This window comes from Ictalurus furcatus, chromosome 18 (genome assembly GCF_023375685.1).
Source record: "Ictalurus furcatus strain D&B chromosome 18, Billie_1.0, whole genome shotgun sequence".
NCBI classification, from domain to species: domain Eukaryota; kingdom Metazoa; phylum Chordata; class Actinopteri; order Siluriformes; family Ictaluridae; genus Ictalurus; species Ictalurus furcatus.
Genome location: NC_071272.1, coordinates 17,531,249 through 17,558,475, shown reverse-complemented (window position 1 = coordinate 17,558,475; position 27,227 = coordinate 17,531,249). Strand labels below are relative to the sequence as shown.

The window sequence follows — 27,227 nt, the reverse complement described above, 5'->3', positions numbered from 1 at the left end:
CACTACAGACAATCCGGAAATGCCAATCAGTCTCTTTGGCATCACATGTCTTTGGACTGGGGGAGGAAACCCCCAAAGCACAATATGCAAGCTCGAGACACACAATTCAGAGGTGGGATTTGAACCCCCAACCCCAGAGGTGCGAGGCAAACGTGCCACTAACCACTAAGCCACTGTGACACCCTGCCATGTACATGTGTATATGATAGTTATTACTATAGAAAAAAAACAGAAAATTTGAGCACATTAATATAAACCTGATTTCCCCACCTTTTTTTTTTTTTAACAAAATACATTTTTGTAGACATTCAGTCAAACAGAGAGATAATAATATAATTGAACGTAGTTTACAGGCTTTTTAAACATGACAATGCTGTTTTCCTGGCATTTTGCTAACAAAATTAAAGTCCCAATGAAGTGCCTTGAAACGTACAGCGTTATGCGAAGTGTTGACATCTTTCCCAGTGAAACAGGAAGTCAGGGCAGGACATAGTGAGTGGCTCCTCCCCCCTTTTAAATAGCCAATAGCGTTTAGCTTACCTTACAGCCTGGGCTACACTGTACTCGACAGTTAGTACTACGGAAAAATGCCCGTCACAAAGCCGTGAACTGGCACAAATACCTCCTTCTTCTAAGTGCATGAATTCGAGCCATTTCCTTCTTAACCAACTAACTGAATAAAACATGCATGGTCGAACAGCCAAAGAAACACCTACGACCCATGCTCAACAACGGCGACCTTAGCAAGGTCATTTTTATAAATGGTGGGGGGCAGGACACTTCAGATTCTAGAGAGCATTTAATTAGACAGAAAATCTGAAGTGTACTTCAGTGAAAGCTGAAGTGCAGGATGATGTCATCAACGTTGTTGATCTGTATTGGTGGTAGAGAGAGACCGTAAATTTTGAATGCATATAATCTTCTAAATGGGAATGTTGTCATTGTTTTGGAGCACACTAGCTTATAGATAACCTTAAGGCTACCATATTCATAATAAAAACCACAAAACCTAAATTTTGATTTAATGATGAATTTAAATATTACAACAGAGATAATATATTTATATTTCTATATTGCTCACTCCTAATATACAGACATACATACAGTACCTTTAGGCATTTTCTCCTGTAAATTGCTATAAGATTGTGGTCCACTCCTCTCTTTTCCCCGTTCTTAAGCAGGGCTGAATTGTCTTGGTAAGCATGTGCAAGATAAATCAGTGCCTCTCGAATTCTTTCGAAGAGAAACATGACAATGATGAGTGTAATATAGTTTCGGCAAATTCCTCAGTGAAAGAGAAACAACCATCAATTACTTTACATACTTTCCATTTTGATATTGCTCAAGGCCGGTCAGCAGGTAGGCAAACACGGTCTTGAACATGCTGTAGTCGTCATGCCATTGCTATAGGAAGGGAAGATAAGATTAAGAGTGAAATGTAACTTATGTCAGTTAACATATGTTCCAGATGATAAGTTATGAAATATTAAATTCTTCTGCTTAAAGGAAAAAAAACCTTAATATATTGTTATACATATACATTCCTTCATAGTTTAGGTTTTCTGAGATTTACTATACTATACTTTTACTATAACGCATTTTATTTATTTGTAAATGTGACATTTAAAAAACAAAAAGTCTTTTCTCTAAATACATCCTTTAAAATGAAAGGTATTCTATGGCAATGTTTACTGCTAAAATATGATAATTTGCTTATGAGTATATTTTCTTTGTCACTCACATGACACTAACGCTAATGTCTGTTAGCACCCTGAGAAGGACAGCCTAGCGGTAGTTTGCGGTAGATTGCTTTCCTATATTTTTACTTTAGCTTAAGATGGAGACATAAGATGAGGTGGGTGACAGATGTACACAGCATATTCTTTATAATTTATATAGGCAACATTTTTACAGTGAATATCTCCATAAGACATTTGATTTTGTTATTGATGTTAGCATGTTTAAGTAGTAGTGTATCAGTTAGCATATATTATAGCAGCATATCGCTTAGCTTTGCTGCAGATGTAGATTTCAATTTAGTTACAATTCTGATTCCTGTTCAAAATGATGACAGCCAGGTTTTTGTTTACAAGTGTGATCTTATTAAAGTATGCGAGTTTACTTCATGTATTGGCAGAATATTTTCATAACTGCCAGAGTAGCCTGCTTATGACAAAAAAAAAAAATCCCATAATGAATGACCACTAAAATGAATTCCAAACATTTTGTCATAGCATCTGCTGAATATAAAAAAATGAAAAATAAAATAAAGGATGGTTAGTGATTTTACCATGTACTCCTCCATGTCCATGTCTTCTGGTTTGATGAGACGAAGTTTGGTTCTGGCCTCCCTCATGATACTGATGGACCTAAAGCAAGTGAAATAAAATTCCAGTGGATTATACCAAAACACCAAATGTGCATTATCAATTTAGGAAACTGGTTAAAGATACAAACTACCACTGTATTAATTCTTTCTATTCATTACCACACATTTTATGCAACAGGAGTATCGTTAAGATGTACTACATTTCGTAAAGATAAAGATAAAGGAATAACCACTGAATATATCCTTCTTGGTGCATGGAAGCAAAACACCATTCATTCCAGTGAAAAACAAAGACCTTAAGATGGAATACCTATCATCAAAGCTCAAGTTCCGGTCACCGAATTGCTCCAGCAGAGTTCTCTCGATGATGCGGTCAGGCGCTTTGTTCTGGAAGAGATAGACCAACATGTGCTGGAGGCGAGGGTCCTGCTGGGGGGTGATTTCCTCCTGAGATATCTCGTACAGTCTGGAGTACTCCTCATGAAATGCCTGGTGGAAAGCCATGTTAAACTATTCAGGAACCACACAGACTGCCAGTCAACATCTTTTAACACTTTTGGTTAAACTGCAAAAATTGGGTGCAAAAAGTTAACTACCATGATATTAAGAAATATAAGTAAGCACTCATTTTGGAGTCCCATTAGAATCAGAAAGTGGATGATGAACAAGTCCTTTAATACAAAGGTTTTTGATGGAACACCTGTTCAATTTTCTTCCTTATGTAATTTCCAGTAGTGGGTAAACTGTAATGAAACATCAAACATCTCCACGTGTTCAAAAACATTTGAATAAAAGTGCACATGCATATAAGAGCCCTAGATAGATGACAAAGCATGTACTAGACTGCAATAAATGACATCTTAGAAAATGAAAAGAATCTTCAACAAGTTATCTAGTATTTCCTATTATAAGATTACCATACTCCAAAGACTAGATCACTAAACCTATTTCTGGACAAATCTATTTATTTGACTAATTTCAAGTTTGAAATAGTTTTGTTCTATTGGCAGATAATGTTGCCCATTTTAAGCATTTATTTAGAAATAAATTTCTAAATTGTAGAAAATTATATGCCAATAGAATAAGGAAATGCAAAGCTTAAAATGAGTAAAAATGTCTCAAAATAGGTTTAATAATCTTACATTTGGTTTATTGTAATCTTATAATAGGAAGTATTATACATTTAAATTCAAAGATTTCAATTCAAGATTTTTTCAATCGGTAAGAAGCCAGTTTTTGCAGTGTACTTACAGTAACTCACCACTCCAGGAATGCATACAGTACTTCCTGGAAAAAGGTCCCTCGCAAATTTATTGATTGATTTTTTTTATTATTATTATTATTTTTAAAGTGTTACTTTTAAAGCTTATATTTAATAGTAAGAATTTTCTACAGAAGATATATAACAAATATTTTCTGTATAATGATCATAGCATATGTAATTACTTTTTTTTTTTTTTTAAATGTCTTACAATCTGAGGCCAGAATATATTGTGACCTTTTGCATTGACACTTACACATGAAAATTATTGCAAAAACTCTATGCTATTTAATTTTTTTTTAATTCAAATTTGTGTTATCTGTTCAGTTTTTATGAACATGTTTATATTACAACTGATTATTTTAGAGCTCTGCTATCTAGGTCTCAAATATGTACATCAGTGTACAGAACACAAAAGCTGTGGTTAGTCTAACTAGTCTTAGTACTAATAGCAATTACAACAGCAGCGTTTAAAGTGTAAGACTTGAACGTGCACTACCTTGATAAGCCCTGCCTCAGGACCATCCTCATCAAAGACTTGTCTGGCTTTGGCTATGGCTAGGATAACACCCTGCATGGCTGGGGTAAGCATCATCTGTACAATCAAGAAAACAGGAAGCATATCAGGAAAAATTATTAAGCAAGTGTTTTAGAGGAAACTTCCTGAAACATCCTGAAACACACGGAATATGTTTATATTAAAATGTTTCTCATTTGCTTAGCGATTTGGGTGTTGTTAGTGGTTGTCTGTCGTGTTAACACCACAGGGGGACATTGCTAGAGCAGTTAAACTGGTGATGAATAGGCAGAGACTTGGCGTGGCTACGTATTTATCCACAAAATGATAACTACAATGACATTGAAGGCGTATTAGCATGAACGTTTTGGAAGCTGATCCAGTGGAGCAGAGTGTACAAATGAGGAGGTGTGAGAGCTGGACAGACTAAAGGACTAACGTGCTGCTGCATTGCTCACTTTAGGTAGGGAGCAAGGCTAAATCTCACTGGCACCATAGTTGATTGGCATTGTGGGTAATGTAGGAGCCTTGTCGATATTAAGTTACATCAACATGTTGACTGAAATACAACCCCAATTCCAAAAAAGTTGGGACAGTGTGGAAAATGCTAATAAAAACAAAGAGGAGTGATTTGTAAATGTACTTTGGCTTGTATTTCAACAAAAAACATATAAAGACAAGATATTTGATGTTTTACCTAATCAACTGCATAGTTTTTTTGAAGGTAAAAGTTTATTTTGAAATTGATGCATGCAACACATTCCAAAAAAGTTGGGACAGGGGAAATTTAGGACTAATAGCGATGTGACAAGTAAGCGATGACACAATAAGAAGGTGATGTGAAACAGGTGAGGCAATCGTCTAATTATAGTATATAAGTAGCCTCCAAAAAAGGCCTTGTCCTTCAAGAGCAAGGATGGGTCGAGGCTTGCCAATCTGCCAACAGATGCATCAGTGAATAATCCAACACTTTGAGGACAACGTTCCCCAAAGATAAATCGGCATGATTTTGGGCATTTCCCCTTCTACAGTGCACAATCCCTCAGACATCCCGGTCTTAAAAACCGTCATGAGTCTATAATGGATATCCTGACATGGGCTCGAGAATACTTTGGTAAAACCATTCACCACTGCATCCACAGATGCAAGTTAAGTCTGTACTATGCAAAGCCACACATCAACACTGTCCAGAAGCGCCACCGACTTCTCTGGGCTCGGTCTCATCTGAGATGAACAGTAGCACAGTGGAATCATGTTTTGTGGTCCGACGAGTCAACATTTCATATCGTTTTTAGAAAAACAGCCGTCATGTTCTCTGGGCCAAATAGGAAAAGGACCATCCAAGCTGTCATCAGCGTCAGGTCCAAAAGCCAGCGTCAGGTCCAAAAGCCAGCGTCTGTCATGATATGGGGGTGTGTCAGTGCCCATGGCATGGGTAACTTGCACATCTGTGAGGGCACCATTAACGCAGAAAGATATGTACACATTTTGGAGCAACATATGCTGCAATCCAGAGCAGGACAACGGCAAACCGCATTCTGCCCGGATTACAAGTGCATGGTTGTGTAAGCAGAGAGCGCGGGTGCTAGCATGGCCTTCCTTCAGACCTGACCTGTCTCCTATTGAGAATGTTTGGCGCATTATGAAGCGCAAAATAAGGAAACGAAGGCGCCGTACAGTTGTGCAGCTGAAGAAATGCATAATGGATGAATGGGGGAAAATTCCGCTTGCTAAACTTAACCAACTGGTGTCTTCAGCGCTCAAATGCTTAATATGTGTTATTAAAAAAAAGGTGATGTTACACAGTGGTAAACAGTCAACTGTCCCGAATTTTTTGGAGTGTGTTGAAGTCATCAGATTTGAAATGAGTGCAAAACATCAAATAATGTGTTAATAATGTGTTTTCAATATAGTACAGGGTGAACTGAATTTTCAAATGACCCTTTTTGTTTGATTTTTCTTTTGTATTGTCCATACTGTCCCAACTTTTTCGGAACTGGGGTTTTATAAAAAATAGATTTGGATGTCACTGAAGTTCACATGTTAATGATAAAGGTTAACATGCAAGTCATTCAGGGTGCATTTTCCTTTATGAATATTTCACCATCATACTAATGTGACTTGTTTTTGTAGTTGCTCAGTGCTATTACCTCCTCGTTATATCCGTCTGCATCAGACAGCACCAGGATCTTGCCCACATTAGGGATCTCCACCTCTGACACCTCGTTCTCCGTTTGTCTGGCCTCAGCTTGGCTGTCCTCAGCTTGGCTGTCCTCTGCTGACGCAGCCTGTGCTTCAGCCTCTTTAACCTTTTCAGGTTGTGGGTCTGTTGCTGCTTCTGTTTCTGTCTGCTCACTTACAGCCTGATGAATTATCTCAGTCTTTGCTTCCACGGTTTCCTTAGGCTTTTGAGATGTCGATTCAGGACTCTGATAGGGAGATATAAACAAACCCAATATGTCAAAAGGTATATAATGACACATTACTTCTGTTCAAACCAGTGCATCTAGACTTTATGAGACAATATGTCGATATATACAGTGCCAGCCGAAAGCATTGGAATGGCAAGGCTAATTCTTTTGTTTGTGCTATACACTGAATACATTTGGGTTTGAGATCAAAAGATGAATATGAGATGACCGATCAGAATTTCAGCTTTCATTTCCTGATATTGACATCTAGAGGTGTCAAACAACTCAGAACATGACACCTTTTGTGGCAGCTTTTAGGTGAACAAACGTATTATAACAGATAGTCTTAAAGTAAATGACACTCAATATTTGGTTGCACATCCTTTGCTTGCAATAAGTGCATCAAACCGGAGACTCACTGACATCACCAAAATCTTGCATTTTTCTTTTGTGATGCTTTACCAGGTTGTTTTGGGGGGTTTCTCCCTTCATTCTCCTCTTCAGGAGGTGAAATGCACGCTCAACTGGGTTATGGTCTGGTGATTGACTTGACCAGTCTAAAACTGGTCGTCAGTAGTCCAGTGGTTTCTTTCTTTTTCGGGATATTCCAAATTGTTGCATAGGCTATGTCCAATGCTTGTGCAATGGCTCTGATAGGTTTTCCCTCTTTTCTCAACATCAGAATGGCTTGCTTTTCTCCTATAGACAGCTCTCTGATCTTCATGTTGGCTTATCTTTTTAACAACAAATGCAGTCTTCACAGGTGAAACCTAGGGCTCAAGCCAAGAGTAGACATTCAGAGCTACTAATTCTTTAAACAATTTATTTAACAGGGAGCACCTTGGCAGTGGGAAACACCCATCAGTCACATGTTCTGGATCACTTGACAAAAATGGGTGGATTCAAACAAAAGATGCCATGTTCTAAGTTGATTAACACATCTAGATGTAAATATGAGGAAATGAAAGCTGAAAATCTTAAAGCTGAAATTCTGACCCATCACCTCATATTCATATTTTGATCTCAAACCCAAATGTCTTCAATGTATAGCAAAAACAACAGAATTGGCCTTGACATTCCAATACTTTCGGAGTGTGGGGGGTTGGGGTGGGGGGGGGGAGGGGAATAAATATTAATAATCTAAATATTCCTGATTCTGAGGGTAAAGGGCTTGACAGATAGATTAATACAAGAAATGGTCAGTTAGGCAGCTCATTCATGCTACAGTAGATCCCTCTCTTCAAATCAGGACAGATCCTTAGCTTGACTAGATATGGACATGTTTCCTCACAGTATTTTCTTTAGAAAAGCCAAGTAGTGGCTGACATAATATGGACAACAGTTCAGGTTTTAATTTAGCAACAGTTTGGTGATTGACACCAGCTCATGGCAAATGTGTTGGTTTAATTTGGTCTCAGTACCTGCTCCAGGCAAAACATATTAGTCTTAGTCTATAAAAAGCAGTACGTGTATTGACATCTTGAAGTAGCCGTGTGCAGGACTTTTTTTAATCACTCTCCCGCCCACTCCTGAATGAAATCTGACCAATCCTGTACACGCCTGTATACAGTTTGACCAATCCCGCCTTCCCCCGCAGTTATTTTTGTTTACATCTGCCTGGAGTATTTTCTAATGAAATTAGTGGATTAATTTTTCCAAAAACCACTGTGAACCAGACCAGGATAAAGCATTTACTGTACGGATGAATAAATGAATGCACTAAACGCATCATGACTTGCACAAGCAACTTTGTATTCAATGCTCTCAACATGGCCTTTTATTTGTCCCAGGAGCTTCATAACAGTCCACCAGCATTAAAGTAAACCCCGGCTTCTCCCGTGAGTTTTTATTGGGTCCCAATGGGCCACTTTTCAAATGCACGCGTCTATGACTCATTAAATCGCACCAGATTCAAAATAACACTACAGTTTCACCACTAGAGGTCAGGACTCAACCACAAAACTGCTGTGTTGAGTAAAGAAACAGCTGTAGGAGACATATTTACCATCACACCTTGTTCTCTGGATTGATTCATGAATCAACACTTAACCCTGTGAACTGATGACAGAGCTTCTGTGCTTGACTGAAGGTGAGTGGCCTATGTAAATGCTTTACTACTACCTTCTATAGAAATCCAAAAGACTGGAAGTGATGATGACCCAGAATGCATCTGTATGTTGATAGAAGTGTCATGAGCCTTGACATCTAATTTCAACAAGGACTCATGTGGTTTTAAACTGGCTGCAGCAGGTTGTGGTGTGTTTAAAGCATGCCTCTTACCGTGTTATGGAGATTACAGAGGGAATGGATTACGGTACTGATTACAAATGCCATAAATAAAGATGGAAATGAACTAAAAGGAAGTAACAATAAAAGTAGCTTTATACATACACCGAGTCTGACCATTAACTTACAAGTATCTGCCTTCAGTGGAGTTTTATACAACATCTTGGACCACATTTGCATAATTTGCAAACATAATTGTGTTATCAGTAATTAACAATTATTATGATTGTTTTTTTTTGTTGTCGATGCCACTTTAATAAGAATACCTGTACACCTGCTCATTCCTGCAATTACCCAATCAGCCAATCATGTGGCAGTGGTATAATGGATAAAACCATGCAGATAAAGGTCAAGAGCTTCAGTTAATTTTTCACATCAAATATCAGAATGGGGGAAAAAAATGTGACCTCAGTGACATCAAATGAGCAGCAGTTCTTCTGGCAGAAATGCCTTGTTGATGAGAAAGGTCAGAAGAGAATGGCCGGACTGATTCGAGCTGGCAGGAAGGTCACAGTAACTCAAAAAACCACTCTTTACAACCATGGTGAAAAGAAAAGCCTCTCAGAATGCTCAATACGTGAAACCTTGAGGCAGATGGGCTAAAGCAGCAGAAGACCTCACCGGGTTCCACTCCTATCAGCCAAGAACAGGAATCTGAGGCTACACTGGGTAGAGACTCACTGAATCTGGAGAGTACATGACTGGAAAAAGACCAAGCAATGTTTTTCCAATATTCAAATGTCCTGGATGGATGGACGGACGGAGGAACGGACAGACGGACAGAAAGATAGATAGATAGATATCTGTATTTAAGCTTTAATAAGAAAACAGCACACGAATCACTACTTGTTTTGATGTAGATCAGCAAACCAAACACCATTCCTCTGAACAGTAACCTGCATGCTGTTTACAGGGGCTGTCTATGGGAACTATTTCTAATCAGGATCAATTGACTGGCTCACCTGACTCTCATTCAGCTGGCTTTGGGTCAGATTGAGAGAGGTGGCATCCTCAGTACCCTCCTTTACCCCTTCGCTGCTCTCTGGTGATGAATCAAGAGCTACCCCGCTGGTTGTGGCCTCTGGAAAGCAGAAACACTGTCATGTGATGAGTTACAACAGATGTAACCAGCAATCTTACCTTGTCTGGAAAAGTAGCTGACCTTCTGAATCCTGGACCGGCTCCTGTTCTGCCTCTGGAGTCAGTTCTTCAGGTTTCTCATGGCCGTGTTCTTTTTCTGGCTCTAGATTTGGGCGCTCTGGTTCTGAAGTGTTCTCTTCTTTGCTGGTGGGATCCTCTGCTATGTGAACCTGCGGTTCTTCCTTAGACACCTGATGGAATTGCCCCTCCCATTCCCTCAGTTGCTGCTCGAACCAACGGTTGTCCTCACGGACGTAGCGTTTCAGTATGGGAGGAAGGGAGTCCATACCTTGCAGAACCTGCCCCGTCTCATTGTCTGTGTGCTCTGCCATTAACACAATTGAGAGCGTAGTGAAACAATCAATACTTCAGAATACACACATGCACTGGGTGTTGAACCACACATGAAAAGACAAATTCAACAAATTGATTTCAAAGTGTAAAACAACCATTTCAAATATCTTAAAACCCCCACCAAGAGCATAAACATGGCATAACATCTTGCAGTGCAACCTTAAAACTCACAACAAAACCCTATTAGCAGGTGGTGCAAAGGCCGAATGCTGCCCTTTATAGTGTTTCAAGCAATCCACTATCCTGTTACCAGTTAATACAATAAAAATAGCAAACTATTAATAACAGCAGTGCTGTTTCTCTCCTACTTTTGCTATGCTTAGTCAAAGACCTCTCTACTTGTAAAATATAGTTTAACCCAAGCAAGAAGTAGATTTTTTTTTAATTATTTGTATGCAGGCTTTTTGGTAAGCTTTCATATGAATATTTAAGGTATTTTATTTACAAGATAGTCATACTACAAATTATAAGTTTTTTTTTGTCCTTAATAAAATAAATTGTTCATATATACACCTGTAAAAAAAGGACACATAAAAAAAAATCATATGTGAAGCAAAGAAGCCTGTAAAATAACTAAATGAAATGTTTGTTTATATCAAATATCACAAATTAATGGAAACTGATCCAAAACTAAACCAAATCCACTTTATTAGGAACACCTAATCATTTTTTCCTATCAGCCAATCATGTAGCAGCAACACAATGCAGATACAGGTCAAGAGCTTCAGTTAATGTACAAATTAAACACTGGATTAGGAAAAAATGTGATTTCAGTGACTGTGAGAGTGTCAGGGAAGAATAGCCAGATTGTTTCAAGCTGACAGGAAGGCTATGGTGACTCAAATAACCATTCTTTACAACTGTCGATGTAACGCACAACATGTTGAACTTTGAGGTGGATGGACTACAACAGCAGAAGACCACATCAGGTTCCAAGCCTGTCAGCCAAGAACAGGACTCTGAGGCTACAGTGGGCACAGGTTCACTGAAACTGGACAGTTGAAGATTGGAAAAAAAAAACATTGCCTGGTCTTTTTCCATTCTTCAACTGCCCCGTTTCTGTGAGTGCAAAGAAAATTATTAAAAGAAATACCTCCCTGACAATCATATGGATTATAAAGAAATGTTTACGGACCCCTTCATGACATGCATAGTAATAGTTCTCTGTAAAATTAACACCTTTTGGGTGCACAAGTTTGAAGCATATAGTGTACATATAGACAAAGGAGGTGTAGACTATGCCCTGATTTAGCACCTCCAACATCTGCCATCTCTGATTAATAATAAGTAGATACCTGTTATGAGGTGTGGCAGTCTGTCATCTATGTACATGAGACAGTAAGCACTGGCGTTGGTCATTCCTCCATAAGAGTCTCGTACCAGCTCCTCCCATGACGACTCAGTCACCATTACATCATTGTACTTGAGCCAGCGTTTATGTTCATGATCGTAGATGTAGGCCCAGTAATGACCAGCAGAAGCCTGTCCCTCATGGACAAGAACTGCATGTAGCTTGTATGGCACCTGGAGACACAGAGAGAAATATTGCTCTCTCAGTGAGGTTAGCAACAACTTATACTCAAGAGCCATGCATACTAATACCACACTGCAAAACATGATATCGTATTAAGAGAAAATATCTCTAATATTTCTTATTAGGAGATGATTATATATCAAATATAAGATTATTCAGCTTATTTTTAAATGCTTTTACTCATTTCATTCTTTAAATTGTCTTGTTCTATTGGCAGATAATTTTGCCAATTTGGTATTTTTTTTAGAAATAAATGATTCAAATTTACAAAAAGGATCTGCCAATAGAACAAGACAAACTTGAATGATCTATTGTCTAGAAATAGGTGTAATAATCTCATATTTGTTTTATTGTCATCGTAAAATAGAAAATAATGAATAAATGTGACTATATTCAAGATATTTTAACTTGCTAAGATGTCATTTTTGCAGTGCAGATCAGTCTTAGGTTATTGTCACCTCAAGTTAAAGGTTGTTTTTTTTTTCCCCAGCAAGTTTATTTTACCCATGAAGCTTATACTTATAATAGGCATATTGTGAATTTGATCAGATGTGAGCTAATATTGCTCAGATTGTGCTATTTTTGTGCATAGAGATGAATGTGCCTGCAGTGACCAGGGTGGAGTTAAAAAAAAAATCTGTCAGAGGGTTTCTGAAACCCATTTTAGATCGAAATTAAACAATCGAGATCCCCTCTTAGTGTAAATGCAGGCACAAAACGGACTTCCAGCCACAACCTGGCACTCGAACCATCCGCTTCACAGTGCGTTGAGACAATATACTGTAGATAAATGTCCAATTCCTGGTTGATTCATAACATTTCCAGTTCACTGGAACGTCTTAATTATTGCCCTGATGGTGGAAATGGGCTTTTTCAACACTTTTGCTATTTTCTTATAGCCACTTCCCATTTTGTGAAGCTCAACAACCTTTTGCCGCACATCACAGCTATATTCCTTGGTCTAACCCATTGTTATGAATGACTAAGGGAATTTGGCCTATGTGTTACCTCATATTTATACCCCTGTGAAACAGGAAGCCATTGTTTAACAATTTCCTGTTCCTAGTCACCCAGGTGTAGTAAAAAAAAAAAAGTAAAATATCAATGTGAATATACTTCACATAAATTTTTCTCACATGAATTCATAAGGGTGCCAATAATTGTTGCACACCTATATTTAACAAAGATCTTTTTTTAAGAAACCTGTGTTGTATTTGCAGTTGTTTGATATCCACGAGAGCAGAGTATTTTTGTGAATTTTTGTTGAACAAAAGATCAAAAGGTTAAACAATAAAGACAATTTTTCACAGCCTTCTTTGCTCGAATTTACCAAGGGTGCCAATATTAATGGAGGACGCTGTATTTACACATCCTCATAATGTATTTATTCCAACCTCACCCCTTTTTTCCCCCCAATTACACTACTCTCTGCCAAGTTATGACCAAAGTTAATTAAATATTGAGAACCATTATATTTTAGGACTTGGTTATGATTATGAAAATATGGCTCGATTGTGCATTTATTTATTGTTTGCTTCAGATTTCTGTAACATTTCTGCCTATGATTATCATGTTTGCACTCACACTCACTCAAACTTTTAAAATCCTACAGCATTTTGGTCACAGACTGAAAATAACGACATTGTGAAAAGAAATGGAAGTCTGTAGAGCCAAGGGCTGTTTTGGAATATAGACTTTACCTGACACAGACTGTTATCTGAGTACATCCCCTCCAGAGCCTGACTGACCTTGTCAATGCTGGCCTTGAGCTCTGAACACAAGGAGAGAACAGCAATCAATAGGGTGCACCCGAGGCCAGGCTCCTGATACACTCAAACACATTAGGATATCTGCTGGAAAATAAGGCTGTGCTCTAATACAATACGGTAAAGGGCACAACATGTGGCCTCATGAACAACAGTCGATACTGCGAAGCTGAAAGGAACAAAACAGCTTCTGCAACACTGGCTGAGAACAATGATTGCTTTTTTTCTGTTTCCTTGTAAAGGTAGAGGTCTAGGTAATACTTCACACCAAGAGACAAAAATACCGTAAGTGTTTGAAGGGCCAAGAGGAGGACACACCGTTCATGTTGGTCTCTGCCTCGGTTCTCCAGCGCTGCAGGCAGCCCCTGACAAAACACAGTTCCTCCTCGCTCACAATGCCGGGCACCGGGTGCTGAGGCCAGTCAGCAGGGGGTCTACACTGGGTGAAGGGCTTGTGGATGGGCGTCCTCTGAGTAGAGCTTTGTATACAGCCTGAACCATCTGATGAGCCGGCATCATCTGCTTCTGTTTGGCTAGTAAACATTACAGTGCACACAGTTCACTCATTCAGTTATTACTTCTTCATGTTTTTCACAAAGTAGTGTGTTATCACACGGGGGGAAAAAAAACCAAACAAACATGTGAAGCTGCAGTTCACCATGTTATGACTTGAAATTGAACATGAACTCAACACGTGATGACTCAGCATGTGAATATGCGGTCTCATATAAAGAATGCATTTGTGAACGTGTGAAAAGTGTGTGAAATATAACATGTGGCATCTAAAATTCACATTAGTAAAATTCCATGTCAATCATATGATTATTTGCATGTGAAGTCCAGTAAAGTCAACTGAGATTTCTTTTACTAGATTCACAAAGTATAAGCAGAAATGCAATATTTAAGATGATATCAGCATGGGAATGTAAAGACATTTTTAAATCTGTCTTGTACTCAGATCTGATATGATGCATGGCAATGTGTGTGTGAAAGGGGATAAACTGTGCATGCAAAAAATAGGGTGGATTGTGGGTGATCTACAAATAATAATAATAATTATTATAATAATATTAATAATAATAATTAATTACACACAAAGTCAGGGGAGAAACCCTATATAAATGCAGTTTTTATTATGCACTGATACTTCTCAACAGCACAGCTAAATAAAAGTGTAGATATGAGTGTGTGCTCTGTTAATAAGGTACATGTGAATGACAACATTCTGTTATGACCCGGTCTAGATCGGGCCGCAACATACAATAAAATAACGGGTTGGCGAGATCAGGATTACATTTGCCAGGGTATCTGCAGGTATCAGCACTTCAAATTTAATTATTTTTAATACCATATTCAAGACATTTCTCAAAAAATTTTAAGACCTGCAATCATGCTCCACGATCAGCTATAATGGATTGTTTTCATGCATATACACCCATTTCTGGGTTTAAGTAAACTATAGCAGGGTAAACTTCTATATGTATATGGGAGACCAGAGCAAATATCCTTTTCGTGTGACCATTTGCTCCAACAGTGAAAGAAAAAAATCCAGTATTTCCTTCCAATGACTTTCCAAGTGAAGAAAAAAATAGAGAGATGGATTTCAGCATTCAGAAGAGAAAAGAATGTCGAATTTACCATCACTTTCTCAGCAGCTGTATTAGGAAACCCCCTCGCAGGAGTGTTTACAAGTTTTATTGTAATTTAATGTCCGGGTAATGTAACAAGTAGTGTTATAAATATACATACATTTTTGTAAATAGGAAAATATATATACATATATATAAAAAATTGCTATTTTGTAATATTACTACTACACTGAATAATACTTAATTTTTTTATTTTGAGGTACAAATAGTAATATAACAATAGTAATATATGTCTGACTTAATTCACTTTTATGTGTTAGACCTTGTGGCTTTTATTTTGCCAGAAAACTGCAGGAAGACATCCTTTTAGTTGGCAACAGATTAAAAAAATTCACTTCTCATTACCAAATCAGGTGAAACGCTGTAAACCTCTGCCCACAAAAAAACAAAGTGAATCTTGCACATGTTGTGTCTAAATGCAGGTTATGAATGACCCAAACTCACAGCAAAGACAGAGATGAAGTTGGTGTAGAGCGGCAGTTACTGTGAACCGAGCCGCTCTAAAACACTGATGAGCCGCACACACACTTCGAGTGCAACACAGTCGCATGGCTTTACCATCTCAAACAGCAACGAGCAAAAAATAAAATATAAATCTGCTTTACGGTGTCGGTTCGGTTGCATTTTTAAGACCTTTGAAATGTGAATTTAAGACACTTTAATGCTAATTAAGGCTTTATTTTTACATGAAGGAATCGAAGACATTTGAAGACTTTTTATGGACCCACGGACACCCTGGCTTGCTTTGTATTTATTCTCACTTTTTTTTTCAGTGGTTTAAACTTCAGAAGCCAACCAGGAAAAAATAATAAACATAAATTCCTCCTAACTACACAAATAGAAACTCATCTAACCCTGTTCAGAAAATAAAAACAAGTACATTAGAGCAAAGGAGAAAAAAAAAAAACAAGGTGATCCGGCCACCACTATTGCTGCATTTATTCAGATCAATCTTTCATTTTTAATACGAGCCCAGAAATGATCCCACACGGATAACCCCTCCTCCCTAATGCCATTGACTCTATCGAGCATACATTCATGTGATGCAACTTCCACCATTGCACAAACCCATTCTCTCAGTTCTGGAGACTTGGTTGTCTTCCAGTGTCATAAAATAACTCTACCAGCTGTTGTTATGCACACAATAATAACAGAGAATTCACATTTTGACAAATACTTCCGGTAATTGTGAACGGTCCCCTAAGAAGCATAACATAGGTGTTACAGGAATTGGAGAACCCAGCAAATTACTCAAAACATTCATGACCTGCATCCAAAGTGATTTGACCAGACTACATTCCAACATGCTGCGAAGAAAAGCTGCTATTTCCCTCTGCCTTTCAAAAATGTTAAACAAACATCTCTTTACAGAAAGCTTGACTATAAACTTATTAATAGAATGTTTTCCATTGTTAATAATTTATGTCGAGCGTCCGCCGTTCAAATCCCTGTGAATGAGCATTAACATAAAACTTGCAGTTGGGACTACTGTCTGAGCTGCTGTTACAGAATATTAGTCAACACCCTGTCGTCTGACCAATCAGAATGAAAGAATTCAATAGCGCTGTGGAATTAATAAGCTATAAATACAGCAGCTACATGAATAAACTTATTATTCTTTATATTATTTGTTGTTGTAGTGTTGGCTCTTACCTGGCGTGTTCTGAGCTGGGTTCTGTGTGTGCAGGAGTGCTGGCAGGTCCGGCTGACGTGGGAGACGTGCTTGTGTTTGTCTGCTTTGAGGTGGCGAACTCTAAAATATACTGCAGCATGTCTGCCAGCGGGTACTTGTTCGGCCCGGAACCATAGTTTTTATAGCTTGAAAACGAAGAGAAAACTATTAAAGCAAAGTCAGAGACTGTGTAACATTTCAAAAAAAAATATATATATATATATATATATCTGCTCTTATAGCGCTGACAAATTGGGTCATTTATTCCTGACCTTTCAAGTTTCTGCTGAAGAACTGTTAACTGGTCCTTGAGCCTTTTTACCTCTCCTCTTCTTCCATGTGTCTGTTCAACATTTCTGTGAAGGTATCTACTCAGAGAATAAAGAAAAAAGCCACTGTGAGCGCAATTGCTCAACCCAAAGTGAAATTTACAAATTTTCCAGTGGGAAGGCGTTCCCCTACTCCAAATTTAATTAGCCACAACATGCTAGGTGTGCGAAGTTTACAATTGGACCTGCATGCTGCTAACAATTCAGTAAAACTAACATCGATATTTTTTAAGCTACCATTGCAGAAAGTAGTTGTAAGTGAAGTATGCCAGCTAAACATAAATAGCTAGCTAGCTAATTGCAACACTGAATACGGTATTAAATAAAACTAGCTTCTTGGGTTACAGAGAGGAATTGTCATCAGCTAAGAGATAGCTAGCCTGCTAGTTAGCTATCATGACTTTATTAAATGAACTGAAGCATTAAAATGTTAAAAAATGATTATTATTATAATAGCCAATAATTACCTACTACGTTAGCTAGCTCAGCACTGTTACATAGATGGGATCGTGATATGTCTCTTTGTATGTCACAGGTCACCACACCAGCTTTGATCGCTAGTACCTTTTATTTTAACCTCAAAAAGACTATTCTGTCAATTTAATTAGCTAGCTAGCTATTTATGTTTACCTGACATACTCTACATACTCAAGCCTTTTTCTGCAACAATAGCTAGCTTACTATATGTGTTATACTGTGCCAGGAATCATACAGAAAAGTCTGAACAACTCGCTACAGTTTGAAGCAAGTTTTAGGTATGTAGTCTGTCCAATGTGTTCAGTTAGCAACATAAGCATTGTAGCTTCAGTGTAAAACTAAAGAAGCAAACCTCAAACACAAAACATCTCTTAGCTTGTTACACTTAGCAAAATAGGGAAATCGTGTGCATTTTTGACTGTTTCTTTAATAAAATATCTAAATATAATTATAAAGACATTTTAAAAATAAATAAATAAATAAAAATAAATTGACAAAGCTTTGTAAAATCGCTGTGGCTAAAACAGAATTAACTACTTCAATAAGTTCTCACCTGTCCATGTAGACAATCTGGGGGAACTCAAGCTTTTTGTGTATTTTTTCTGGGCGTCCTAAAGACTGATTGAACTCGAATCTAGAGAGCTCGAAGGTCAACACTGGTGGCAGTTTCGAGAACCATCGCTGAAAAAAAAAATAGTTTCATACTTACACAAATCATATTTATACTATACTTTGGCATTTGCATCACCATCCACTTTAATAGGAACACCTGTACACCTGCTCATTTATGCAGTCATCCAATCAGCCATGTAGCATCAGCACAATGCATAAATTCCTGCAGATACAGGTCAAGAGCTTCAGTTCACATTCACATCAAACATCAGAATGGGGAAAAGTGAGATGATGGTTAAAGTCACAGAGATAACACTTTTTCCCCATTCTGATGTTTGATGTGAACATTAACTGAAGCTCTTGACCTGTATCTGCACGATTTTATGCATTCTTCTGCTGCCACATGGCTGATTGGATAACTGCATAAATGAGCAGGTATACAGGTGTTCCTATTAAAGTAGATGGTGAATGTTTATTCATAATAGCATCAAACTGCATAATAAACAGTGATTTATTTTAGATCATAACACTGACCTCTTGTCCAGATGACACAGTTTGATCACAGTGTAGTGATTCGATCTCTGCTGCTACCATCGCGCCCTCCAGGCACTCGTCCAAATTGTTGAATCCATTCACCTGCAGAGGGTACTGTCCAAACTGCTCGATGGTGGAGAGGATCTTACCTGCATTCATCAAAAGATAGAATTTCAGAAAAAAACATCTAGCCAACATATCCTCCTCAATAATGAAATTATATTTTTATACCCTCATGAACTCTCTGAGCAACGAACGTCCCGTAGAAAAGCTGAACCATTGGGTTGTCTTGTTTATCTTCTGGATTACTGGAGAATCAGAAAGTCCATATATCAGCGCAGTTCATTCAAATTCAATGATAAAAATAAGCCAGGCTCCATTTTCCATTTCCAAAAGCGTACCTGCCGTTAGCTGCCAGCTGGAAGGCGTCCTCGAGCCAGTCGAGCAGCTTATGTGTGAACTCACTAACATCCTAAAACAGGCAAGCATGTTACCTCTCTCACACAGTCTCTACTTAACCATATCAGTATGTACCTTAACCATCTGTTGCATACATATAAAGACATAAGGATGACAAATTCAATGAAAAACCAACATCAAGTGCCTTAGTAAGATGTTGGGCAATGATTCTACAAGTCTCTGGAACTGTTCTGCCCAAAATATATTTCCCCAATTAATGTTTTGATGACGGTGATGGAGAGCTCTATGTAACACGCCACTCAAATCTCCTATAGGTGTTCAGATGGGTTGAGATTTGGTGACTTTAAAGGCCAGAGCTTATGATTTACATCATTTTCATCCTCAACAAACCATGCATTGAGCTCTTATGCCATGTGCACATGGTCAGAGTCATCCTGGAAGAGCCCATGCCCATCAGGAAAGAAATGTTTCTTCATAAGAAAGGTGATCAGTGATAAGACCCATGCCCACAGCATAACACAACCACTACTTTTTTCCTTTAATTTGGCATCGGTTCATCATGTATGTGACCTGCTGCATCATTTTGTCACCTACACACAAAATGTGACCTAGAACCCCCTCGGTTTTGTGTGGCCTAAGTTTTGAGACTTAGAACCACATTTCATGTAGGCATGTACAGAAAAATGTTAATTCACTCTCAGTAAGTACCCTAGGGTACTAAACTGCATCCTTCCACAGTTTAATACCCTGTGTGAGAGAGCTTCTTGAGAACAACATCCTTTTTTTTTATGCATAATAATCAATTATGCCTTGTTTACTAAACCAGTGCCTACATGTACCTGCTGTGCCTCGCTGGTCCTAAAAGCGTCCCTGAGCAGCTCCACAGCTGCAGAGGGGTCCACAAACCTGCGATTAGAGCCCACCATCAGGGCAAAGAGGCATCGCAACTCCTGCATGAACGCTATGTTTCTCCTCTCCTACATATAAAGACGAAGACGTATGGGGGCGTTAAATATACAGTCACAGTACTTCTCACCAAGACAACAAACAAGTGATTCCACCAAATATATAATCTAGCTAAATTACACTCTTATTGAAAGGTACTCCCAGAAGCACTTTTCTATCCCAGAAGGGATCTAAAGATCTGAGAATGTTAGAATGTTTGTCAGAATATGAGCCAGATCCTTGCAGGCGGCTGATTACTCACAGAGTGGCTCTTGCATTTCTCCAGCACGCGCTCAGACAGGCAGTAATTGAGCACCAGTCTGCGAAACACCGGCAGATGGAACAGAGACTGAAAACAACAAGAGCGAGAAAATTCCGCATGACTCATGCATATCATTTGCTTTCATTTCATTTTCATTTACCACAAGGCATATTCGTCAATAGAGCGTAATGGCTGGGGTGGATTTGGGGATGTAAAACACTCCGAAGTGGGTAATTACTGGGGTCAGAGCTGAGGTTAACATCAATGCTTTTTGTCACACAACAAAATGACTGGGGGCGGATGAGCTGTCAAGTACTGGAGCGGCTCTCATTAATAGTCGAATAGTGCACACATCTGCACCAATTAACCTATGCCAAGTTGGAAATCTGCCATTCTGTTTCTAGCAAATCTGAAAAAATAAAAATAAAAAACAGTTACGCAGATTTAGCCAAACAATTTGGGTTTTCTAGGAATGTATTCTAATGAATGCAAGACAGCTAATAATAACTATATAATTAATTTTAAAAATTATATTGACAGCAAATATCAACTTACAGTTACTTACAATGCGGACCTTTTACTGAATGGCGTTTACCAGCTCAGTGTACAAGCTCTTGCATCAACACCACACCCTAGATTTGTGCTACAGAGAATAAATGTGAACTAAAAGCCTTTTGTAACTTGGTTAATCTTATAATTTCAAACTTATTTGTAACAAACATAGCCTTCAGAGTTCAGAGCAGTGCATATCAAGCTGCACTATTTAATTAGCTCTGCAGTCTATCAATATCAATAAAGACTTGAATTTCAACACAGATATCTGAGAAGCCTGGCTAAATTCACTCTGGAATGGCTGTAATAAAATTAGAGTGCCCAGAATGCTTTGGCATCAGAGAGAAAGAGAAGCTCATCTTTTCAAGCCCCCTGTCATTAGCAACGATGGTAATTTCATTGCACAGTATGGCTAGATTACAAGATAACAGGTGAGATAGGAAGTGCTGAAGTGTTTTTGTTTGGTTTTTGTTTGAATACAAATGTACACCTATGTAAGCCAACATCACAGAAATGCACCAGAAGATTCCAGAAAATTCCTCAACACACACTGTATGTGGTCTAGTAGCATATGTAAATACAATTAAAATAAATTCAGACGCTTCATATGTTGCGTTTACTTTCAACTATACCTTCATAATAATTTTTTAAGTAAACTAAAGTGTTTCCTCAGTTATTTTATAAAAAATGTAAGCATCTAGGCAAAATATGTTTATAAATTAGATAGCTAGCTTAGTTTTGTGACTTAAATGGAACTGTTAAGGTTTTTATACCACAGTGCTCTTGAATTCTTGATTCTGATCGAATCATTCTGCTGCAAATAACAGATTTATAATGTTATTGCCTCTATATTAACAACACAGGGACTTTAAAAGGGACAAATTATTTAGTATGTTTGGAAGGAGTCCAAAAATGACCCGTGAAAGTCTTCAGGACATTGAAGTTTGAGGCTTCCCAGTAATATTAATATTACTGAATATTATACATTCATAAATTGTTATTTTGTTTAAAGATCTTTTTTTTTTTCATTTAGCACTGCCCTTCAGAAGCTAAATAAGATATTTACATGTTTCCCAGGAGGCAAAATAATAATTTACACCAATCATCCTGTTCAAAAATTTACACACCCCTGGATGTGAATGTATTGTGTTGACTTCTTGAGCATCAGTGAATGCTTGCACTTTTTGATCTCCTCAGTGTGAAAAGATGGATCTCAACATCATATAGCTATTGGAAAGGGGTCAAATATGAAGAAAATGCTGGAAAAGCAAAGAATGTGCAGGACCTGGAGGATTTTTCTGAAGACCAGTGGGCAGTTTAACTGCTCAGGACAAGCAAAGGACTCATGAACAACTATCACAAAACATAAACACAGTCGTTGATCATCCAGGTCACAACATACAGGATTAAGAATCAAGTGTATGTAAACTTTTGAACTGGTTCATTTGTGTAAATATAGTTAGTTTTGTGTCTTGTGGACTATATGTAAACATCTGTTATGTGAAATAGCTTATTCAGGGCAGTACTAAACAGACTAGATAGACTAGTTCATGACAGTCTACAGAGTGTCTAAAGTGAATTGTGAAGTGTTACTAATTAACATCTATAGAATTTTAATTATTGGCCGAGCTGTACAGTGTTTTGAAGGATATACAGACTCAAAGAAACACTGCACAAAGTGTAGTAATCCAAATGTGCAGCTTAGACAGCTGCCTACCTGGATGACGGCGCTGAACCAGCAGGTGTTTCCCACATTGCGGATGCCCACAGGCCAACCCTCCTGCCTGATCCAGTCTGCGGGACTGCACATCTCTCCTGACACCTCGTTCCCCTTTCTCTTCACACAGACTGCATTCTCCTCAGCACTGGCCTCCAGAGCCCTGTGCAAAATGACCATTTTTGGAGTATGTTTCTCAGTGATAGTTCCCAGTTTTTTATTTTTAAGATACGAGTAGGCTTTCGGGAAATGTGAGGATACCTGTGGAACTCTCTTTCCTCTGCCTCGGCCTGTTGAGACTCTTGAAGACTGAGCTCAATGGCAGCCTGCAGTTCATCGTTAGCCGCGTCTACAAACAGGAGTTATACCAGTTACAACATTAGAAATGGCCTTTTATTTAAAATACTAATAAACTCTGGATGTCTGTCCATATTAATAAAGGTTGATCAATATTATTTTAGTCTTAGAGTTCAGTATACTTTGAGCAATTTCAGATTGTCACAAATGATGTAATGCTGTCTGATCTATTTATCTATATTATAATAAGCTGAGTTAATTGGACAGTTGATTTGGTCCATATTTGCTATAGGAGAACTTTATCTGTTCCTATGCACAATGTCTCACTATAAGCTCATTACATACAGCATTGTAGAACCTAGGTAGGGCCCATTATATGAATTCTTGATTCTGATTGGTCAGAAGGTGGTGATTAATTTTCTATAAAAGCTGTTCTGACAGTAGTGCCATCTGCAAGGCAAATCACAGGTTTATATTAATGCGCTCGTCCTAATACCTTATCATTTCTATAGTAACAATTCATTCACATAGACTTGTAAAGCAGACTCTACATATAATCTAATGTAAGAACATATTGATATTTAACAAAGAAAAACATGTACAGTGCCATCCACTAATATTGGCACCCTTGGTAAATATGAGCAAAGAAGGCTTTGAAACTGTCTTTATTCTTTAACCTTTTGATCTTTGTTAAAAAAAAAAATTCACAAAAATACTCTGCTCTCATGGATATTGAACAATTGCAAACACAACTCAGGTTTATAAAAAAAGATCTTTGTTAATTATACGTGTGCAACAATTATTGGCACCTCTATGAATTCATGTGAAAAAATATATTTGAAGTATATTCCCATTGATATTTTACATTTATTTAGTACATCTAGGTGACTAGGAACAGGTAATTGTTCAACCATGACTTCCTGTTTCACAGGGGTATAAATATGAGGTAACACATAGACCAAATTCCCTTAGTCATTCATAACAATGGGTAAGACCAAGGAATATAGCTGTGATGTGCGGCAAAAGGTTGTTGAGCTTCACAAAATGGGAAGTGGCTATAAGAAAATAGATTTGGGTAATGTATCCTGTGATGATCTTACTACTGTGTTGATTAGAAGATTCTCTGTGATAATCCACAGTAGAGGCTTCCGCAGGTACTCGCTCCTTTGTCGCTGTTTGTGTGGTGAGGAGCCCGACAGCATGGCTAATGTCCCCCTGGCTTTCCTACATGTTTTCATATTTGTGAAATATAAATTACAGCATGTTAATCCTCTGCTTTGGTGGACTGGTGTTTGAAATCTAACTGCAGAAGAGATGGTGTCAATGTAATATTTGCAAACACCAGTCTGGTTTTTCATTCTAGGCCACATAAGTGTGTATGTTTGTGCTGTTAGGTCAGAGAGCAGGGCCATGGACTTGCACCTACATTAAGGACACGCTGGAGAACCTGGAGGTCCGGAATGCCAGTGATCTCCTTCAGCTGGTTAAGCAGCATCTGATTCTAAACAACCAAACAAACAAATGAACAAAAACTTATTCATCTCTTTTTTTTTTTTTTTTTTGCAAAGCAAGGCTAGGCGATATAAGCTAATAATATCAATACTGTGATAAATTCACATTACACTGTTCTATGAGTATTAGCAGTATGTCTGTTATACAGATTAAACTCATCATTACTAAATAATGCTGGGCAATCTGATTAGATAATATCAATATTGCACAAAATAAAAATAAAAATCAAACCAGAATACTGTTTTTGTAAGCATTGCGTTGTTGCACACCATAACAAGCAGCTGGATGTTAAAATGGACTTTTAGCAACTGTTTAATTAAAATGATCAGACTGAAACATCCTGATGCATATTATGTACGATGAACATTTTGAGTATCGGGATATAATATTTTTTTCCATATACCACAGCATGTTTGCATTTTTGATTCTGATTGCTCAGAAGGTGATGATTAATTTTATATAACAGCAGCTATAACGACAGTGATGTAGGGCCGTAATTCTAATATGAAGAGTATATGAATGCACTTGATCTAATAAATAATTGTTGCTATAATTTCTATAGTCTACATTCTATAACAGCTATTTCAAGGAACTTGCATGGGGTATGCGTCACATAATCTATAAATAATAATAAACAGATTAAAGAATGTGTTGCTATTTAATAAAGAAAAACGTGTAACTGTTGATATGGTGACGCTTTCTGTAAGGAGACATTTATTACATTTATGGAAGGAGTCTCCATTGACAGTGTTTTGTAATACTCAGTTTTCGGGAAAGTGTGTCTCCAGTTTTTTGTTGTTGTTTGTTTCATGAAAAGCTGTGTTTTTTGTATTACTAATTATTTATGACTATAACTGTGTTTATGTTTTGTGATAGTTGTTCATGAGTCCCTTGTTTGTTCTGAGCAGTTAAACTGTCCACGGTTCTTCAGAAAAATCCTCCAGGTCCTGCACTTTTTTTCCCCAGCATCTTCTGCATATTTGACCGGTTTCCAACAGTGGCTATATTAATTCTGAAGAAGGCAACATGATACATTAAGAGCCAGGGGTGTGTAAAATTTTGAACAGGATGACCGGTTTAAATTGTTATTATTTTGTCTTCTGGAAACATGTAAATATCTTATTTAGCTTCTGAAAGGCAGTATTACATGAAAAAAAAATCTTTAAACAAAATAATAACAATTTACATCATCCTGTTACATCACCCGATCATCCTGTTCAAAAGTTTACACCCCCCTCGATCTTAATGTATCGTGTTGCCTTCTTGGGCATCAGTGAATGTTTGCACCTTTTGTAATAGTTGCGTACGAGTCCCTCAGTCCTCCTTGGTGTGAAAAGATGGATCTCAACATCATATAGCCGCTGTTGGAAAGGGGTCAAATATGCAGAAGATGCTGGAAAAGCAAAGAATGTGCAGGACCTGGAGGAATTTTCTGAAGAACAGTGGGCAGTTTAACGGCTCAGGACAAACAAGGGACTCATGAGCAAGTATCACAAAACATAAACACAGTCGTTGATCATCCAGGTCACAACACACAGGATTAAGAATCAAGCGTATGTAAACTTTTGAACTGGTTCATTTGTGTAAATTCAGTTAGTATTGTGTCTTATGGACTGTATGTATACATCTGTTATGTGAAATAGCTTATTCAGGGCAGTACTAAATAATTTTCTTTATGATCCCTCTTATTTCTAAAAAAACATTACCATTTTGCAGATTCTGCAAGGCGTACGTAAACTTATGACCTCACATATATAAGAACTATTCCAGGAACCACTGAGGAACCTTTATCTATTCAAAGAACTCTGGAAGAACCTTTTTTGAAGAGTGTAACGCCTTTATCGCATTTTTTAAAATGTCAAATAACTGAATATTATACAGTTATTTATCTTAAACATATTATTAAGCAACGGCTACAAATTTTCAGTAGCTCCAATAAAACTAATAGCAAAGGGATGAAGTTACAATAATAACGAATGTACAGTAAATATGGTTGTGAGGCCACCGACAATATTAAATACTATATTTTTCTAAACTTTTAGTAAAAAAAAAACAGGACAAAATGACACTCTGCTGTTTTAGCAAAATGACACACTGCTGTTTTTCTGGTGTATTGTGTTTTGTTCCAGAACTAACACAAGTACAGCAAAACCGACTATCATGCTGCGTCTTGTGAGTGTGAAAATGTTTTGAAGTATCCTGACACTGCAAAGTTGTGTGGCAAAACACCATCTGTATAAAGGCGAATGGAGACAAATATTTACTGGGAGCTGGCCAAATGAAACACTCTCATAAACTATAGCTGCATCCTATAAATGACCTTCCTTGTTATAATAAGCACCCATTTCATATAAGGGACTTATTAAAATGATAAAGCCTCTGTGCACTCCCAGGTGAAATGTCCTCATAGTTAGCTGCTCTTGTGGAACATTCATGCCCCATGGCATAGGTGGCATGTAAACATTAACAAACCAGATAAGAAAAGCATGAAAGCCGAGGATCTATATAAAGCAGCCCCGGCAGCAGGTGGGAATGTCAGAATGGCGGTGATGGTGGACAGAAACACTAGCCTGGGAGCTGGAGACATATATGGAGAGCTGAAGGCCTGGATGTCCTGGCTCATGCTCTATTTTAGGCCCTGACACAGATAG

At 37.8% G+C, this 27,227-nt stretch overlaps 1 protein-coding gene across 2 annotated transcripts in view; it reads right to left on the bottom strand.

Moving 5' to 3' along the window:
* Positions 1-27,227, bottom strand: part of usp28 (ubiquitin specific peptidase 28) — a 31,764-nt gene that overhangs the window by 2,020 nt on the left and 2,517 nt on the right. Inside the window, exons 2-24 of one of the 2 annotated variants that reach the window (XM_053649009.1) lie at positions 24,491-24,565; positions 24,165-24,288; positions 23,029-23,116; positions 22,768-22,930; positions 20,499-20,585; positions 20,131-20,268; positions 19,273-19,343; positions 19,103-19,179; positions 18,872-19,020; positions 18,279-18,406; positions 17,192-17,287; positions 16,901-17,065; positions 13,917-14,131; positions 13,581-13,603; positions 11,594-11,822; positions 9,967-10,269; positions 9,767-9,885; positions 6,258-6,536; positions 4,090-4,185; positions 2,640-2,818; positions 2,291-2,369; positions 1,325-1,404; positions 1,110-1,233 (exon numbers count right to left, since the gene is read on the bottom strand). In XM_053649009.1, the coding sequence (XP_053504984.1) occupies positions 1,110-1,233; positions 1,325-1,404; positions 2,291-2,369; positions 2,640-2,818; positions 4,090-4,185; positions 6,258-6,536; positions 9,767-9,885; positions 9,967-10,269; positions 11,594-11,822; positions 13,581-13,603; positions 13,917-14,131; positions 16,901-17,065; positions 17,192-17,287; positions 18,279-18,406; positions 18,872-19,020; positions 19,103-19,179; positions 19,273-19,343; positions 20,131-20,268; positions 20,499-20,585; positions 22,768-22,930; positions 23,029-23,116; positions 24,165-24,288; positions 24,491-24,565 (3,087 nt within the window). Of the gene's footprint in view, positions 1-1,109; positions 1,234-1,324; positions 1,405-2,290; positions 2,370-2,639; positions 2,819-4,089; positions 4,186-6,257; positions 6,537-9,766; positions 9,886-9,966; positions 10,270-11,593; positions 11,823-13,532; positions 13,604-13,916; positions 14,132-16,900; positions 17,066-17,191; positions 17,288-18,278; positions 18,407-18,871; positions 19,021-19,102; positions 19,180-19,272; positions 19,344-20,130; positions 20,269-20,498; positions 20,586-22,767; positions 22,931-23,028; positions 23,117-24,164; positions 24,289-24,490; positions 24,566-27,227 lie in introns of both variants that reach the window. The other variant, XM_053649008.1, reaches the window with a different exon arrangement.